This window comes from Schistocerca gregaria, chromosome 1 (genome assembly GCF_023897955.1).
Source record: "Schistocerca gregaria isolate iqSchGreg1 chromosome 1, iqSchGreg1.2, whole genome shotgun sequence".
NCBI lineage: Eukaryota > Metazoa > Arthropoda > Insecta > Orthoptera > Acrididae > Schistocerca > Schistocerca gregaria.
In genome coordinates this window covers 262,337,179-262,356,727 of record NC_064920.1, presented here as the reverse complement: position 1 = coordinate 262,356,727, position 19,549 = coordinate 262,337,179, and the positions used below count along the sequence as shown (strand labels likewise).

General features: G+C 42.9%; 1 protein-coding gene across 3 annotated transcripts in view; it reads left to right on the top strand.

Annotated features, from left to right (window-relative positions):
• Positions 1 to 19,549, top strand: part of LOC126339830 (fatty-acid amide hydrolase 2-A-like) — a 168,276-nt gene that overhangs the window by 115,792 nt on the left and 32,935 nt on the right. For all 3 annotated transcript variants that reach the window (XM_050001665.1, XM_050001667.1, XM_050001664.1), the window contains one exon: positions 10,225 to 10,382. In XM_050001665.1, coding sequence (XP_049857622.1) covers positions 10,225 to 10,382 — 158 coding nt within the window. The remainder of the gene's footprint in view (positions 1 to 10,224; positions 10,383 to 19,549) is intronic.

Sequence of the window (19,549 nt, the reverse complement as noted above, 5' to 3'; positions counted from 1 at the left end):
GATGCTGAAGATTAGATGGGTAGCTCACATAACTAATGATGAGGTATTGAATAGAATTGGTGAGAAGAGGAGTCTGTGGCACAACTTGACTAGAAGAAGGGATCGGTTGGTAGGACATGTTCTGAGGCATCAAAGGATCACCAATTTAGTACTGGATGGCAGCGTGGAGGGTAAAAATCGTAGAGGGAGACCAAGAGATGAATACACTAAGCAGATTCAGAAGTATGTAGGCTGCATTAGGTACTGGGAGATGAAGAAGCTTGAACAGGATAGCGTAGCATGGAGAGCTGCATCAAACCAGTCTCAAGACTGAAGAGCACAACAACAACAACAGGTTCATATTTTCACATCTTTCTTGGCCTAAGTTGCACTTCACACATAGGATGCCTTTATCACTCTTACTTTTGCTTTCTTTACATGAAGAGTAGTTATGAAACTGTTTTTAGTTAGTACTGAAGTGCTACCACACTGACTTGTTGGCGCCATGTTGAAAAATATTTATTTAATAAATAAAAAACTAGTACTACTGTCTTCATTCATTTCTAAATACCGATCAGTACAAACTTTATACATGTATTAATTCATAATGTAATACATTTTGTGTAGAGTACCTTTCCATTTGCTTGCCTGAAAAACTGAATCAGCAACACTACATAAATGAGTGACGTGTGCTAAAAGCAAGAAGAAAATGTTAATGTGATCCATTATACATAGGTTTGGAGTAAAGTTTTTTTGGACAAAAATTGTAGTGCAGCTGTGTGGTTTGAAACAAAACAAATGTTTTATTTATATTATTTATGATTATGCACATTTATGCGACAAGAGGACCACACAAAACATTTACCTGATGTGAGACTTACTCAGACACCACATTTCTTTCATCTTCTCACTGTGTATTTTCTTCCTTGTTCTGAGCAAGCTGTTCCTGTCTTGAATTTCTTGATCTCTTGGCTCATTTTCCACGTAGGTACTTTGTGTCTGAATGTCTTTCTGTCTTGTGCACTGGAGTCTGTTACATCAGCATCTTCAAGTCTTTTCTAACTTTAGCGATCCACCTCATGCTCTCCTTGTATTCCAAAATTTGTTTGTTTGTCATATTTCCAGAATACTCTTTATATTCCCATGAAAATTTTAGTTGACGTTTCTTCATGTCATGTCCTATATAAAATATCTGTTAACTCTCCTGTCTACTCCGCAGTCTGCAGCCTTCTGCTGCCTTAGAGAGCCCTAAGGTTTTTCAGGTGATTCTTCTATCTAGTTTCTTGACGTTTTCTAGTGCACCTTTCTGATACATAACCAATTTTTCTGATGTGTATGAGATTTCTGAACTGATCACAAGCTTCTTTCTCTGTCCTATTTACCTTTTTCATCTCCCCATGATACTTGATAAACTTGATCTCACAATATTCTGTCATAATATTTTTTCACCTATCATTTTGGTTTCTGCTTTCTCGAAGGAGGCATGTAGTGTAACTTTTTCAGCCTTCTCCTTCAGGAACTCAGTCTGATTTAGCATTATTTTTGAGTATTGCATAATCATCATCATACCAGACAGCCAATCTCTAGTCATTTGATTTTTCTTCCTAGTAGTTCTGTCATTCCCTGACAACTTTCTTTAATAACATGTTCAACAATAGTGATGAAATATGTTATTCTTATAACCCTTTCCTATAGTTTGATAACGGTTTTAATATTTTATGTATTTGTTCTATAGAAAACAATCCTTAGCTAAGAACTCAGTGCACATATGAATAATATCTAACTAAAAGACACTGGCTATTACACACTGATGACATGACTCTAATGACATAACTAGGCTTACCATACGCCCAGGATTATCCCAGACATTCCTGGTTTTTTAGTGCTGTTCAGGCAATGTCTGGGACTGGCTAGGAATTTCTTTTTAATTTTATGTTCGATTTCATGTTTTTAAGCATTCTTTTGTGCTCCTGTCTCTCAGCAAACCTAGAAGCAAGTGCTGACTTCGATTGGAGGCATGACTACTGGTTCCACCACAACTTTCCACTGTTACTCATTTGACAACACAGCAGGAGCAATGTTTTTATGTTGTTTCATGTGTGAAGTAACTCGCCTAAATGTTTATGATAATTTCTAGTCTCATAGTTTAGCAATGAGCAAAAGAAAGTGCATGTTTAATCTAAACCTGGAGCAGCAATAAAAATTTCTGAAACTGTGTAATCACAATAGTAATAAACATATAATCCCAGAAGATTGGAAGTGTGCCTTAATACATCCATTACACAAAAAAGGGGATAAACATGATGTAAATAATTACAGAGGAATTTCTCTACTTCCTGTCACATATAAGATTTTATCGGCTTGTATTCTTGAAAGAGCACAAGAAATGCTAGAACCCAAAATCTCAGATTTCCAAGCTGGGTTCAGGCCAAACAGATCATGCCCAGAGCAAATTTTAAACCTAAAATTAATCACAAGGATAAGGAAGATGCGAGGCAAGCCTACAGTGTATGTCTTTGTCGACTTCAAGAAGGCATATGACTCAATCCACAGACCCACACTATTTAGGATTCTTGAGGAAAAAGGATTGGATCGGAAAATACAGAAAATCATTCAACAGACGTTAACAAATACAAAATCCAAAGTGAAATTTATGGGAAAACTTTCAAGACCATTTGAAATAAAAACTGGGGTTAGACAGGGTGATGGGTTGTCGCCTTTGTTGTTCAATGTAGTTCTGGATAGAGTCATGGAAGGATGGGAGAAGAAACTTGAAGAAGAAAAGTGCTGGAAACCAATTTCATTAGGAACCAAGAAACATAACCTAAGAATCCCCTACTTAGCCTTTGCAGACGATCTCGCAATAATGGCAGATTCTAGTGAGATGGCTATAAAACAGGTAGAAATTCTAAAAGAATGTGCAGAAAAAGTCGGCCTACAGATATCATTGGAAAAGACAGTGTTTACAACAACAAATTTAGAAATTTCCAAATTACAAACAAAATACGGAGAAATCAACAGAGTACCATACTTCAAATATCTTGGAGAAATTATCTCGGAAAAATTTGCACAACAAGAAAGAATACAAAAAGCTCGTAAAGGTTTAGGATTAGTGCAAAACCTCTAGAATAAAAAATGTTTATCTTTAAATGCAAAAATTAGGCATTACAATACAGTCATTAAACCATCAATGTTATATGCCAGCGAAACCTTGGCACTAAACAGGAAAACAGATCTAGAAAATCTAAAGAAAGAAGAAAGAAAAATAATTAGAAAAATTTTGGGACCAAGATGGACCGAGAATGGATATAGATTACAGAAAACATCAAAAATTGAAGAATATTCTAACATAGAGATAGACATGAGGAAAAGACGCCTTAAATTCTATGGCCACATAATGAGACTTCCTGAACACAGATTAACAAAAAGAATTGTAAAATACGTAGATTCTCTTGTTAATGGAGGAGAATGGATCCAAAAAGTTAAAAAAGACTTGGAATTAGCAAAAATTACTAAAGAAGAAATAGCTGCAAGGAACAATTTTAGAATAAAAGTTGAAAAGTGGGAGGTTAAACCAGAGACAAAAGCACCGAGAACCGGAACAAAATGGAGCGAAGAAAGAAGAACTAAATTTTCGCAAACAATGAAAAACTGGTGGGCAAATAAAAAGAACCAGAAGACCAAGAAGAACGGAAAGTGAACCAGCTGTACTTAGCGTCTTCCACTTGGGAGCTTTTCGACTAATAATAATAATAATAATAAACATATTTATTGCACATCATGTAGGGAGAATTTACTGTTGCACATAAAGAAAAAGGTGATATCGAAGACCACATACAATAGCTAAACATAGCAGCGTTATTGATGCTACTGCTTCACGAAACGTAAGAGAATTTTTTTAATCGAAAGAAAAGAGTAACAGTGATCTGGAGTGTGCTGCTAATGAAGGAATTTTTAAGTTGTCAAAAAACTTATATATCGTATTACAATATTTCTAAAATGGTTGAGTTTGCTATTTTTTTGACTAGGACAGTAGAGAAAATGTTTTCAATTATTAGTAATATTTAGCCTGCAGAAAGGGACAGACTTTTATTTTCTACTATTTAACATCTGCTAAATGTTCAGATTATTTGAGATATTTCTTGCTTCGAATTTTATTATGAAATTAAGACAAACAAACTATTTATGAATTAGGTTATGTGTAATGGAACACGGAGCTGAATAAATAAAGTTTAGTATTTAAGCACATTGTTAAGACTTTTCAGTAATATCAAAAATTTGTTTTGGCTTGGACACCAAAAATATGGTAACTTTTCCTGGAATGAACGCAAAAGCATATGGTAAGCTTAGGCACAACATGCTAACAACACGCAGTTTGTATCTTCAGGTACTCACACGACTTCAACTAAGAATCGATATTCACCGCTAGTAAAATTGCTTTTTTATGCTGTCTATGCAAATACCATCTATATGTTATTGAACTGTGTCATTTTTACTCTTCAAACTGAAATTCGTGGTTTGTTCTTGGGAGAGGTCTACCTTGAGCAAACAATGTTTTTCTTTCTTCTATTCTCCAGACAAATTCAGTGTCATCAGTGCACTTCTATTTTCTTTCTTGTTACAACAGCCTGTTTTTTCTGAGGCATCAAAGGATCACCAATTTAGTATTTGAGGGCAGCGTGGAGGGTAAAAATCGTAGAGAGAGACCAAGAGATGAATACACTGAGCAGGTTCAGAAGGATGTAGGCTGCAGTACGTACTGGGAGATTAAGCAACTTGCACAGGATAGAGTAGCATGGAGAGCTGCATCAAACCATTCTCAGGACTGAAGACCACAACAACAACAACAAAGTAGAATCAAATTTACAAAGAACTTGATACAATGAGCCATTCTTGTTAAAATATGGTGTCATAATGCCGTTTGTAATCTCCAGAAGCAACCTGGCCCACAACTGTTGAAGCTAGTTCTTGATTTCCTGGAACTGGAACTGGAATTCTGACAGAGTAGACTCCCAAACTTGTCCCGTAGAAATCTGTGCAGCTTGACGGCCTTGACAGTACCTGAACATCATGGCGATAGTTCATATAGACACGTGCCACGTGTGGAGGAACATTGTCATGTTGAAAAGTATTACCACGATGCTTCGCACGATGAGTAACACATGAGGATGCAGGTGTCCTTTAAGTACAATTATCCCATTAGAGTTCCTTCAGTCACTACCAGCTAAGATTTGAAGTAATACGCGATAGCATCCTCATGTTAGGAGTAGCATCACTATCCCTCTCCAAGATGGGATCTCTTCCTAGGTGCCGGCCGGAGTGGCCGTGCAGTTCTAGGCACTACAATCTGGAGCCGAGCGACCGCTACGGTCGCAGGTTCCAAACCTGCCTCGGGCATGGATGTGTGTGATGTCCTTAGGTTAGTTAGGTTTAATTAGTTCTAAGTTCTAGGCGACCTCACAAGTTAAGTCGCATAGTGCTCAGAGCCATTTGAACCATTTTGAACCTCTTCCTAAGTTGACGCCAGATCATTCGCCGACGATGAAATTTACTTCTGAAATTCAACTTAACTCTAATAGTATAGACGTACTACCTAGTGTGACATATGAAAATCTGTGCCGCACCAGTATCTGAACCCGGATGTCTCACTTGTCGCAAGCGGTCACCTTACCACTAAGTCTGTCCGAGTGCGCTCTCTGGACCGATCCAACTTTTCATATGTCACACACATATCTATTTCTTCTCATATATTATTAATTCATTCAACCACCCTCGAACATCTCGTGATTTCCGATGTAAAACTGTAGTTCGTCATGTGTCACTTTAGGTAGTACGACCACAATGACAATAGTCATGGGATGCATTCTAATACCGTCTCGGGCCTGCTTTTGCCCCACGTGATGCAGAATCTCGACACTGCACGGACAAGCCAAGTCATTGGAGTCATGCTTCCTCTATAGCTGTCCATAATTGCAAAAGTGTTGCAGATGCATTATGTTGTGCGTGAACTAACTTCTCAATTAAGTCCCATAAATGTTCGATGGCATTCATGTAGGGCCATTTGGGTGGCCAAATTATTCGCTAGAGCTGTCCAGAATCTTCTTCAAACCAATTGCGAACACTTGTGGCTCGATGACATGGCGCACTGATGTACATCCAAAGTCCATCGTTGTTTGGGATCATTGAGTCCATGAATGGCTGTAAAGGGTCTCCAAGTAGCTGAACATAACCATTTCCAGTCAATGATCGGCTCAGTGGGACCAGAGAGCCCAGTCCGTTCCATGTAAACACAGCCCACACCGTTACGGAGCCATTACCACAATGCCTGGTTGACAACTTGGGTCCATTGTTTCGTTGGGTTTGCGCCACACTCGGCCCCTATTACCAGCTCTTAACAGTTGAAATCGGTGCTCATCTGACGAGGTCACGGTTTTACAGTTGTCTAGGGCCCAACCGATATGTCACGAGCTCAGGGAGGCGCTGCAGGCGGTGTCGTGCTGTTAGCAAAGACACTAGCGTCGGTCGTCTGCTGCCATTAATCCTAAATTTCACCACTGCGTCCTAACGGATACGTTCGTCTTACGTCCAACGATGATTTACAGTAATACACTACCAAAAGCAGTTGTTTAGGTTTTATTTTTAGGCTACCAGTTTCGGGGCTGCTTAAATTGAGGTGATGTAATGTATTGTCGAAACTAGTAGTCTAAAAATAAAACCTAAATAACAGCGATTGGTATTGTATTGTTGGATATTGACCAGCCGTAGTCCCACGCTTCAGACAGAGGATCGAGTTACATTCACGTTGATTTATGCGGTTACTTCAAGCAATGTTGCTTGTCTGTTAGCACTGACAACTCTACGCAAACGCCACTGGTCTTGGTCGTTAAGTGAAGGCTGTCGGCCACTTCTTTGCCGGTGGTGAGAGGGAACGCTTGAAATTTGGTATTCTCGTCACAACCTTAACAACTGTGGATTTCGGAATACTCAATCCTCTAACGATTTCCGAAATGGAATGACCTTTGTGTCTACCTCCATCTAACATTCCGCGTTCAGTGCCTGTCAGTCCCCATCGTGCAGCCATAATCACTTCGGAAACCTTTTCAGATGAATGACCTGAGTGCAAATAACAGATCCGCCAATGAACTGCCCTTTTATACCTTGTGTACATCCTACCCCAATCTGTATACGTGTATATCTCATGACTTTTGTCACCTCCTCAGTATACACCTATCACACTTAAGTTGAATTTCGGGAATAAATTTCAATATTTTGATGCAGAGAAAATTTATGTGAAATGTATTCCAAATTTTCTCTCAGTTGTTCTGCCACTAATGCTGCTGAGTCAGGAGGTCGGTAAAAGGAGCCCATTATTAACCTAGCTCGGTTGTTGAGTGTAACCTCCACCCATAATAATTCACAGGAACCATCCACTTCTACTTCACTACAGGATAAACTCCTACTAACAGGGCCAAACACACCACCACCGGTTGTATGCAATCTATCCTTTCTAAACACCGTCTGTGCCTTTGTAAAAACTTCGGCAGAATTTATCTCTGGCGTTAGCCAGCTTTCTGTACCTATAACGATTTCAACTTCGGTGCTTTCTATCAGCGCTTGAAGTTCCGGTACTTTTCCAATGCAGCTTCTACAGTTTACAATTACAATACCGATTGCTGCTTGGTCCCCGCATGTCCTGACTTTGCCCCGCACCCTTTGAGGCTGTTGCCCTTCCTGTACTTGCCAGAGGCCATCTAACCTAAAAAAAAAAAAAAAAAAACCGCCCAGTCCACGCCACACAACCCCTGCTACCCGTGTAGCCGCTTGCTTCGTGTAGTTGACTCCTGACCTATCCAGCGGAACCCGAAACCCCACCACCCTGTAGCGCAAGTCGAGGAATCTGCAGTCCACACGGTCGCAGAACCGTCTCAGCCTCTGATTCAGACCCTCCACTCGGCTCTGTACCAAAGGTCCGCAGTCAGTCCTGTCGACGATGCTGCAGATGGTGAGCTCTGCTTTCATCCCGCTAGCAGCCTTTACCAAATCAGATACCCGCCGGAAGCCAGAGAGGATTTCCTCCGATCCATAGCAACACACATCATTGATGCAGTCATGAGCGACCACCTGCAGATGGGTGCACCCTGTACCCTTCATGGCGTCTGGAAGGACCCTTTCCACATCTAGAATGACTCCCCCCGGTATGCACACGGAGTGCACATTGCTTTTCTTCCCCTCTCTTGCTGCCATATCCCTAAGGGGCTCCATTACGCGCCTGACGTTGGAGCTCCCAACTACCAGTAAGCCCACCCTCAGTGACGGAGAATCAAGCGGAATCGCGAAGGATACCGAACACGTAACGAAGAGAGACTTCCAGGGCGTATTTCAGATAAGACAGAAACGTTAACATCGCCCTACTCCCTCCCAGGAGACTAGTTTGGAAGTGATGATGCAGCATGTGATCTAGGCAACACGTAATAATTTTAATAAATATATTTTGGGAACTGTTGCGTATCACTTATGTATACAGGAACTAGGAGGGGGGGCGGGGGGTGAACACCAGCAGAAGTGTAGGTACGAACTAATATTTCTAGAATGAGATTTTCAGTCTACAGCGGAGTGGGCGCTGATATGGAACTTCCTGGCAGATTAAAACTGTGTACCGGACGGAGACTCGAAATCGGGACCTTTGCCCTCCGCGGGCAAACGCTCTACCATCTGAGCTACCCAAGCACGACTTCCGACCCGTCCTCACAGCTTCATTTCTGCCGGTACCTAGTTTTTTCATGAGCTACACTACTGGCCATTAAAATTGCTACACCACGAAGGTGACGTGCTACAGACGCAAAATTATTCCGACATGAAGAAGATGCTGTGACATGCTAATGATGAGCTATTCAGAGCATTCAAACAAGGTTGGCGCCGTTGGTGACATCTACAACGTGCTGACATGAGGAAAGTTTCCAACCGATTTCTCATACAAAAACAGCAGTTGACCGGCATTGCCTGGTTAAACGTTGTTGTGATGCCTCATGTAAAGAAGGAGAAATGCGTACCATCACGTTTCTGATTTTGATAAAGAATGGATTGTAGCCAGTCGCGATTGCGATTTATCGTATCGCGACATTGCTGCTCGCGTTGGTCGAGATCCAATGACTGTTAGGAGAATATAGAATCGGTGGATTCAAGAGGGTAATACGGAACGCCGTGCTGGATTCCAATGGCCTCGTATCACTAGCAGTTGAGATGACAGGCATCTTATCTGCATGGCTATAACGGATCGTGCAGCCCGTTTCGATCCCTGAGTCAACAGATGGGGACGTTTGAAAGACAACAACCATCTGCACGAACAGTTCGACGACGTTTGCAGCAGCGTAGACTATCAGCTCGGAGACCATGGCTGCGGTTACCCTTGACGCTGCAACACAGACAGGAGCGCCTGCGATGATGTACTCAACGACGAACCTAGGTACAAGAATGACAAAACGTCATTTTTTCGGGTGAATCCAGGTTCTGTTTACAGGATCATGATGGTCGCGTCCGTGTTTGGCGACATCGCGGTGAACGCACATTGGTGGCGTGTATTCGTCATCGCCATACTGCCGTATCACCCGGTGTGATATTATGGGGTGCCATTGGTTACACCTCTCTGTCATCTCTTGTTCGCATTGGCACCACTTTGAACAGCGGACGTTACATTTCAGAAGTGTTACGACCCGTGGCTCTACCCTTTATTCGATCGCTGCGAAACCTTCCATTTCAGCAGGATAATGCACGACCGCATGTTGCAGTTCCTGTACTGCAGTTTCAGGATACAGAAAATGTTCGTCTGCTGCCCTGGCCAGCACATTCTCCAGATCTATCACCAATTGAAAACGTCTGGTCAATGGTGGCCGAGCAACTGGCTCGTCACAATACGCCAGTCACTACTCTAATTGAACTATGGTATTGTGTTGAAGCTGCATGGGCAGCTGTACCTGTACACGCAATCCAAGCTCTGTTTGACTCAATGCCCAGGCGTATCAAGGTCGTTATTACTGCCAGAGGTGGTTGTTCTGGGTACTGATTTCTCAGGATCTTTGCACCCAAACTGCGTGAAAACGTAATCGCATGTCAGTTCTAGTATAATATATTTGTCTAATGAATACCCGTGCATCCTCTGCATTTCCTCTTGGTGTAGGAAATTTTAATGGCTAGTATTGTAATATTGCTTTGGAGAGTTTTAGCGAGTGCGTCTTTGGTCTGTGGCAGGGGTGGTGTCGGACGAGGGCCACCTGCCGGTGGCGACGGACCCGCGCTGGCCGGACTTCTTCAGCGTGTCGCCCATGTGCCGCTACGCCGCCGACCTTCCGGCCGTGCTGCACGCCATGGCGGCCAAACACGCTCCGAGGCTGCGTCTACTGGAACCGGTGAGCCTCTCGTTGTGTAACTTGTTGTTGTCCGCGCTCTGTCCTCTATTGGTCGTCTAGTAACTAAGCCGCACCGACATGTTTTGCTTTCTCGCGTCGCCGCATCCTCGCACCCCCAGTTGTAGCTGATTTATTCATTTCGTATTTTTGCTCCGTTATCTTCTTTCCAACCAGCTGTAGACATCGAATAGACTTCCCAATTTTACACAGACTGGGCATACAGCCTTACAAAGAATACCACATGGCTATCGATTTTCTTTAATGTTCGGTGCGTGAAGGTCAGAACTCTAATATCAATCAGCCAAAGCAGTTCCATGTAACCATCAAAAAGTCTCAAGAAAATCGACTTTGCCGTTTTTGGAGAATCGTTATTGTTCTACACCACGGTCGTCTTTCCAAAGGTACGTGTGGCTGTTTACTAGGTGAGTGGTCCTGCTTCGATTACCATCCATGGCAAAATTTTAAAGGAAGGTGCATATTCCATGAGCATTCCATCAAGCATAAAAACCTCATGATTAAAAAAATAATTTTTAATTTTTTATCTTCAAACCATCTTTTATAAAAATGGTAATTAAACATTTTTATTTGCAATGAAAACAGGATTTTTGTACAGTATATGTAATTAGAAACAAGAATATGTGCATTTTTCATAAAAATGACAATTTGATATCTTAAATAGCATATATTTGATGAATTTTATATTTAAATGACGTAGGTATACGAACAGAATGGAAAAAACGAAAAAAAATAGTGACCAGAACAAGAGATTACTTGTCCAGTGCTACTGACAGAAGAAACACCTGATGGTAGAAACAATCACGATCTAGCCAGAAATATAGCAAACTGAGAGTCATACGCAACTAGTCAGGTCGTGGAACAAATGTACCCATTCACATGCGAATATGACTGATGATGTCTGACGAAAGTCGTTCTTAAATCTCGAAACAATACGTATTTTAGGACCGCACCAGGAGAGGGACACATCCATTGTTCAGTCGTTAGAGGGGCAACTCCCAAGAAAAAAGACACGAAGTAAGTCACTGCTAAACTGAACATACGTGCAATATAAAACGAATGAAAAAAAAAAACATTATAAAGAGGACCAAGATACAGAATCCGCAATACGTGTTCTCTGCACAGATATATTAATACCGTGCAAAAAACGTACAATTCATGAAACCATAGCTATCAACATACGTTTCCCGCAACTATACGCTCCTGGAAATGGAAAAAAGAACACATTGACACCGGTGTGTCAGACCCACCATACTTGCTCCGGACACTGCGAGAGTGCTGTACAAGCAATGATCACACGCACGGCACAGCGGACACACCAGGAACCAAAGGTGTTGGCCGTCGAATGGCGCTAGCTGCGCAGCATTTGTGCACCGCCGCCGTCAGTGTCAGCCAGTTTGCCGTGGCATACGGAGCTCCATCGCAATCTTTAACACTGGTAGCATGCCGCGACAGCGTGGTCGTGAACCGTATGTGCAGTTGACGGACTTTGAATGAGGGCGTATAGTGGGCATGCGGGAGGCCGGGTGGACTTACCGCCGAATTGCTCAACACGTGGGCGTGAGCTCTTCACAGTACATTGATGTTGTCGCCAGTGGTCGGCGGAAGGTGCACGTGCCCGTCGACCTGGGACCGGACCGCAGCGACGCACGGATGCACGCCAAGACCGTAGGATCCTACGCAGTGCCGTAGGGGACCGCACCGCCACTTCCCAGCAAATTAGGGACACTGTTGCTCCTGGGGTATCGGCGAGGACCATTCGCAACCGTCTCCATGAAGCTGGGCTACGGTCCCGCACACCGTTAGGCCATCTTCCGCTCACGCCCCAACATCGTGCAGCCTGCCTCCAGTGGTGTCGCGACAGGCGTGAATGGAGGGATGAATGGAGACGTGTCGTCTTCAGCGATGAGAGTCGCTTCTGCCTTGGTGCCAATGATGGTCGTATGCGTGTTTGGCGCCGTGCAGGTGAGCGCCACAATCAGGACTGCATACGACCGAGGCACACAGGGCCAACACCCGGCATCATGGTGTGGGGAGCGATCTCCTACACTGGCCGTACACCTCTGGTGATCGTCGAGGGGACACTGAATAGTGCACGGTACATCCAATCTGTCATCGAACCCATCGTTCTACCATTCCTAGACCGGCAAGGGAACTTGCTGTTCCAACAGGACAATGCACGTCCGCATGTATCCCGTGCCACCCAACGTGCTCTAGAAGGTGTAAGTCAACTACCCTGGCCAGCAAGATCTCCGGATCTGTCCCCCATTGAGCATGTTTGGGACTGGATGAAGCGTCGTCTCACGCGGTCTGCACGTCCAGCACGAACGCTGGTCCAACTGAGGCGCCAGGTGGAAATGGCATGGCAAGCCGTTCCACAGGACTACATCCAGCATCTCTACGATCGTCTCCATGGGAGAATAGCAGCCTGCATTGCTGCGAAAGGTGGATATACACTGTACTAGTGCCGACATTGTGCATGCTCTGTTGCCTGTGTCTATGTGCCTGTGGTTCTGTCAGTGTGATCATGTGATGTATCTGACCCCAGGAATGTGTCAATAAAGTTTCCCCATCCTGGGTCAATGAATTCACGGTGTTCTTATTTCAATTTCCATGAGTGTATATCGTGTCTAAATACTGTAAGGTTGTTGTTGTTGTTGTCTTCAGTCCTGAGACTGGTTTGATGCAGCTCTCCATGCTACTCTATCCTGCGCAAGCTTCTTCATCTCCCAGTACCTACTGCAAACTACATCCTTCTGAATCTACTTGGTGTATTCAACTCTTGGTCTCCCTCTACGATTTTTACCCTCCACGCTGCCCTCCAATACTAAATTGGTGATCCCTGATATCGTACCAAATATTTATAACTAAGGCAAATGGATATTTTATAGGATATAGTTTATGTTTCATCGCTAATTATTATTAGGAGAACTATAATATAAATGAATACATTGTTAGCGCAAAAGGTCAACAAATAAGAAGTATTGATTATTCATAAACATAGAAATAAACGACTAACTATGGGTTATTTCTTCAGTATAATTCATTCACAATTTATCCACTTAGAAACAGCATTAAGTCATGTACAAAATTCTCACGTAAAGTTATCATCGTCCTCATCACATCCAGCGCACAGTTCATCAGCCTAGTTTACAGCTCCGATGTCTTATCCATCCTTCATTCTCTTTATATCTAGAAAACGCTTCCTTGCAGTAAAATCAATCTGTGTCACTGTCATTATGAGTGGATTTTTCTTCATACATTTCTTCTTGAAAAAATATCTTTTTAGCAATGACTCTCTTAGCGTTTAGTTCCACTTTTAGCTTCTAACCTTTACTTTGTGTTGCCTTGCATTGTAGAATAATGGCTTTACTTGAATGTTTTTCTTCAAACTTCCTTTTTTTTTATTAAAATCTCTTCATCTTTCTTAATTTAAACTTCACCCAAAACATTTTTATAAGAGCCTGAAGTGATTATTGCAGTCCTTCCTTTCTTACTCATTTCTTACCAAGTTTGTCTTTGGTTCACACTTCGTTTTTAAGCAAAAGATTTTACATCGTTTGGGTTTATGTGGAAGCCACCTGTTGGGTACTCAGAGGGACGTTCTTCAGTGTTCGGACGCTGAGGGAAATCTCGTTCTGTAGTAGACTTATCATAGAATCTGAAGGCAGCCCGCCTTGAAGACAGCTCGTAAACTGGTTCAGGAAATGAACCATTAGGCCTGCTTGGAGGAGTACAGCAGTTTGGTTTCCAGAGGAACCAGCACTCGCAGAAGACTTAGCAGTTTCACAATGAACAAGAACCAATACTTGACCAAGCCATAATAGTAGTGTCGCTATCCAAAGGAAGTAAGCTCAACCGCAGTATAGTCGTCATCGGTAAACACGTTAGGGGCTAGAAAAAAAATTCCACATTGCAGTCATTGGAACGGCTGCACGAAGCAGCTCTTCACCCAAGAGTGCACTTATTTGAAACTGTGTAATAATTCTTTCTGGATTATTGCGAAGAAATTTTCCTCAAGCTTGTGTGTAGAAGGTTTTAAAAGGAGACATAAATACCACATGCAAAGATTGCAGCTTGTGGTTATATTGTGGGGGCAAGCACACAACAATTGTAAGATTTTGTGTGGCCTTATCAATGAAACCTTTGTTCTTAATATGGGTAGAGTGACCATCTAAGATTAGAGGAACTGGATACTGAGTAGTTGGTCCTACGTATTTTAGAAATGTTCAAACCGATCTGTATCCACACTCAAGGGTGGCACGCAAATTCAATTCCTGGCGCAACCCCGTTTTTAAGTTTAACCTTCATTCTTCACCTAGGGTAGATCACAAAAGGGGAAATGAAATTTCCTCCTGCAAGCATGTACACTACAAAAGTCGTCAGAAAACCTTTATCAGCTGAAATAGCGGGTCCGACTTATCTTCCTTTGTGTGGAAACACATTGCTATTGTAGGACTGAACTGTCAGAAGATCGGTTTCTTCTGCGTTATAAATACTACTAAATACGACGAGCAGGATGCATTCGTTTATCTTGCAAGTTTTAGGGATATGATATGTCTATTTCACCTCGTTCAACGCTTGTGCTCTGTCCACAGAGGTAGATTCTTGCTTCCTAATGGTGTTCTCTAAGGCACGTCACCAAGACTTTATCAACCATTTCAGACTCTTTACTGAAACAATGTGGTATTTTGTTACGTTCTGCCAACAGGAATGCTAACCGCTAAGGTCGTTCACTGTTATTCCATGAAATCGCTTTTCCATTTCGAAAATGTGATTAAGGATTTCTTATTCTTGTTCTCCACTGAACACTGCCCTTTAGCTGCCAATAGCCTATTTACTGTCAGCTGCGTCTGTATCTTTCCGTACAATTCTTGGTTTTAGCTTATTACGTGGAATACTGCTTTGTTTTGCTGCTGCTGAAAACGGCATGTTGTCATTGTTTACTGCTTCAATTTCCTTTTGCATCGCAACAGGGTTTAATATTTGTTACTCTGTTTTCCGGATGTGTTTTCTTGCCACCTTGAAGCTCTTTTCAGAGCCTTGAAGAAGAGCAGAAAAACGGCTATTCGTTTTGTGTATAGCTTCTGTTTTTATACAGTGCGTAAAATGTGAAATTAGCTAAATCTCTTTGGTATAAACAAACTGAAAATGAACTGTCGGTAATAATGGCCATCCGTCGGGAAAAGTGGCCACCTTGGCCACCATGGGCACTTTTTCCGACGTGTGGCGTGAGCAATTTTCCCGATCGGAACCCATGTCTGCATCAATGGTTCACACGTGGTACAACACAACTGAAAGAAACGAGAGTGACTTATATTTGTTAGCCACAAGACATTGCGTGAATCGTGATATCGCAAAAATCTATTGCCCCACATAAAAGTGGAAGCAATTAAAGCAATATAAAAACGACCGCTAAGCCTAAGCGTTTTCACAGAAAGATAACGTAGCAAGCTTCCTTTGTCAAAGTCACTGACAACACTAAAAGAGTCGATTACACTCAGTCTGGCCACTGCTCTGTAGGAAGTAGCGTTGCTGAAGACGTCAGATAAGCAGCGGCCACTATTCCGAGCCTGGCCACTTTGCCCTTCTTTCCCCTGCCAGCCACGAATTGCAGACAGGGGAAATAACAGAAATACCGTAAATTTCCTCCGCCATACACCTTAAAGTAGTTTGGGGAAAACGTGTGTAGGTGCAGAGTTAGCTGATCTTGCTGGTTGCATATACGTCTTCGGTGTCAACTGATGTTGTTGTGGTCTTCAGTCCAGGGACTGGTTTGATACAGCTCTCCAAGCTACTCTATACTGTGCAAGCTTCTTCGTCTCCCAGTACCTACTGCAACCTACATACTTCTGAATCTGCTTAGTGTTTTCATCTCTCGGTCTCCCTCTACGATTTTTACCCTCCACGCTGCTCTCCAATACTAAATTGGTGATCCCTTGATGCCTCAGAACATGTCCTACCAACAGATCCCTTCTACTAGTCAAGTTGTGCCCCAAATTTCTCTTCTCCCCAATTCTGTTCAATACCTCCTCATTAGTTATGTGGTCTACCTATCTATTCTTCAGCATTCTTCTGTAGCACCACCTTTCAAAAGCTTCTATTCTCGTCTAAACTATTTATCGTCCACGTTTCACTTCCATATGTGGCTAAACTGCATACAAATACTTTCAGAAACGACTTCCTGTCAACTGATAACACAAACAAACTTTGCACCTATTCTTATTTTATTGCGTCAACTGATAACACAATAAAATCGGAATAGGTCCAGATTTTTTAGCCAACTTATTTATACGAGGGCTATTCATTTATTTAGGCCCCATCGGTCGCGAAATGGAAACCACAGCGAAAATAAAAAATGTTCTATTTACAATAGTTAACTATACCTCCCAGCTGCTTCTCTATGCAGCCGCCGTTCCGATTTAGACATTAGTCATAGCGTTGTATGAACTTTCCAATACATTCGTTATACACTACTGTCCATTAAAATTGCCACACCATGAAGATGGCGTGCTACAGGCGCGAAAATTAACCGAAAGAAAAAGGATGCTGTGATATGCAAATGATTAGCTTTTCAGAGCATTCACACAAGGTTGGCGCTGGTGGCGACACCTACAATGTGCTGACATGAGGAAAGTTTCCAACCGATTTCTCATACACAAACAGTAGCTGACCGGCGTTGCCTGGTGATGGTTGGTTGTTTTGGGGAAGGAGACCAGACAGCGAGGTCATCGGTGTCATCAGATTAGGCAAGGACGGGGAAGGAAGTCGGTCGTGCTCTTTGAAAGGAACCATCCCGGCATTTGCCTCGAGCGATTTAGGGAAATCACGGAAAACCTAAATCAGGATGGCCGGACGCGGGATTGAACCGTCGTCCTCCCGAATGCGAGTCCAGTGTCTAACCACTGCGACACCTCGCTCGGTTGTTGCCTGGTGAAAGATTGTTGTGATGCCTCGTGTAAGGAGGAGAAATGCGTACCATCACGTTTCCGGATTGTTGGCTATCGCGATTGCTGTTTATCATATCACGACATTGCTGCTCGCGTTGGTCGAGATCCAATGACTGTTAGCACTATGTGGAGTCGGTGGGTTCAGGAGGGTAATACGGAACGCCGTGCTGGATCCCAACAGCCTCGTAGTACTAGCAGTCGAGATGACAGGCATCTTATCTGCATAGGTGTAACGGATCGTGCAGCCACGTCTCGATCCCTGAGTTAACAGATGGGCACGTTCGCAAGACAACAACCATCTGCACGAACAGTTCGACGACGTTTGCAGCAGCACGGACTATCAGCTCGGAGACAATGGTTGCGGTTACCACTGACGCTGCATCACAAACACGAGCACGTGCGATGGTGTACTTAACGACGAACCTGCGTGCACGAATTTCAAAATGTCATTTTATCGGATGAATCCAGGTTCTGTTTACAGCATCATGATGGTCGCATCCGTGTTTGGTGCGTATTTTTGTCATCGCCATACTGGAGTATCGCCCGACGTGATGGTATAGGGCGCCATTGGTTACACGTCTCGGTCAGCTCTTGTTCGCACTGATGGACTTTGAACAGTGGACGTTACATTTCAGATGTGTTACGACCCGTGGTTCTACCCATCATTCGATCCCTGCGAAACCCTACATTTCAGCAGGATAGTGCACAAACGCATGTTACAGGTCCTCTTCGGGCCTTTCTGGATACAGAAAATGTTCGATTGCTGCCCTAGCCAGCACATTCTGCAGATCTCTCAACAACTGAAAACGGTTGGTCAATGGTGGCCGAGCAACTGCCTCGTCACAATATGTCAGTCACTACTCTTGATGAACTGTAGTATCGTGTTGAAGCTGCATGGGCACCTTTGCACACCATCCAAGCCCTGTTTGTCTCAATGCCCAGGCGTATCAAGGGCGTTATTGCGGCCAGAGGTGGTTTTTCTGGGTACTCATTTCTCAGGATCTATGCACCTAAATTGCGTGAAAATGTAATCACATGTCAGTTCTAGTATACTATATTTGTCCAATGAATACCCGTTTATCATCTGCATTTCTTCTTGGTGTAGCAATTTTAATAGCCAGCAGTGTAGATGGCTGCCACCTGTGCTTGATTTGCAGCTCGTTGTTTGTGCCAAATTGTTATCTTCATAGCCAGCGTTTTATGTGAGCAGAAATGAAATTCAGAGAGAGCCAAGTTCGTGCTGTATGGTGGGTGATCAAATACTGCCCGTCGAAAATGCTGCAGGAGCGTCTTTATTGCTCTTGCAATTTACGGCCAAGAATTGTCACGAAGAAGGAAGTGTATGATAGTTACGTTACGTAGCCTACATGAAATATGGCAAAATATCTCAGCAACCGCTCATGCTTGGCGGAAAACATTGTTCTGGCATCTTCGCTGTTCACTGTGCGCTCAGAACTGAAAGGAGCGGCGTGACGCGTTCGTAGGATATACTAAAGAGACCCCCAAGACATCTGTGCAAAGCTTCATCGGGTTTTCGCTGCTGTTTCCATTTCGTGACCAATAGGAGCTTAGTAAACAAACACCCCTGTAGCGTACCAATAAAAAAGCTTTCTTAGGCAACGAGCTTTGAGGTAACAGCAAAGAATGGAACACTGAAAGTCTGTATCTGTGTGCAGGGCGGAGGCAAGACGCAGGAAGTTTCCGTTGGAACAGCTGTCTGACATCTTTGTGAAATTAGGATCTCCTACTTCAGAAACGATATTGCGAAAAAACATACGTGGCGTTTCGCAACTACGATAACATGTCTTATTTATTTAATTACAATTAATTTGGATGTCAGAACTATGTAAGTTATAAGCTGGCGAAATGTTAGTGGAGAAAGCCAACTACATCATCTACAAACTAGAAATTTCAGTGATAAATCAGTAGTAATATGCTCTGCAAATCGTTGTAAGCTAAGTGCCACTAGGCTGTTTTATTAAGCAAAATGTAAAGATACTCTCCTCTTCCTGCTCACAGATCGGTCATAGGAAAGTTTAATGTCTGCGTGCAAGCAGTAATTATCCTAATGTTATCCAGGGATCTTAAGGAAATGCACGAACTCCTCACAACAGTTTCCTTAGTGTTCCTAAATATATTTTCTTGCGATAACGGGCAGTCTTCTTCGAATAGCTACCGTTCTGTCTTTACAGCATAAAGCCA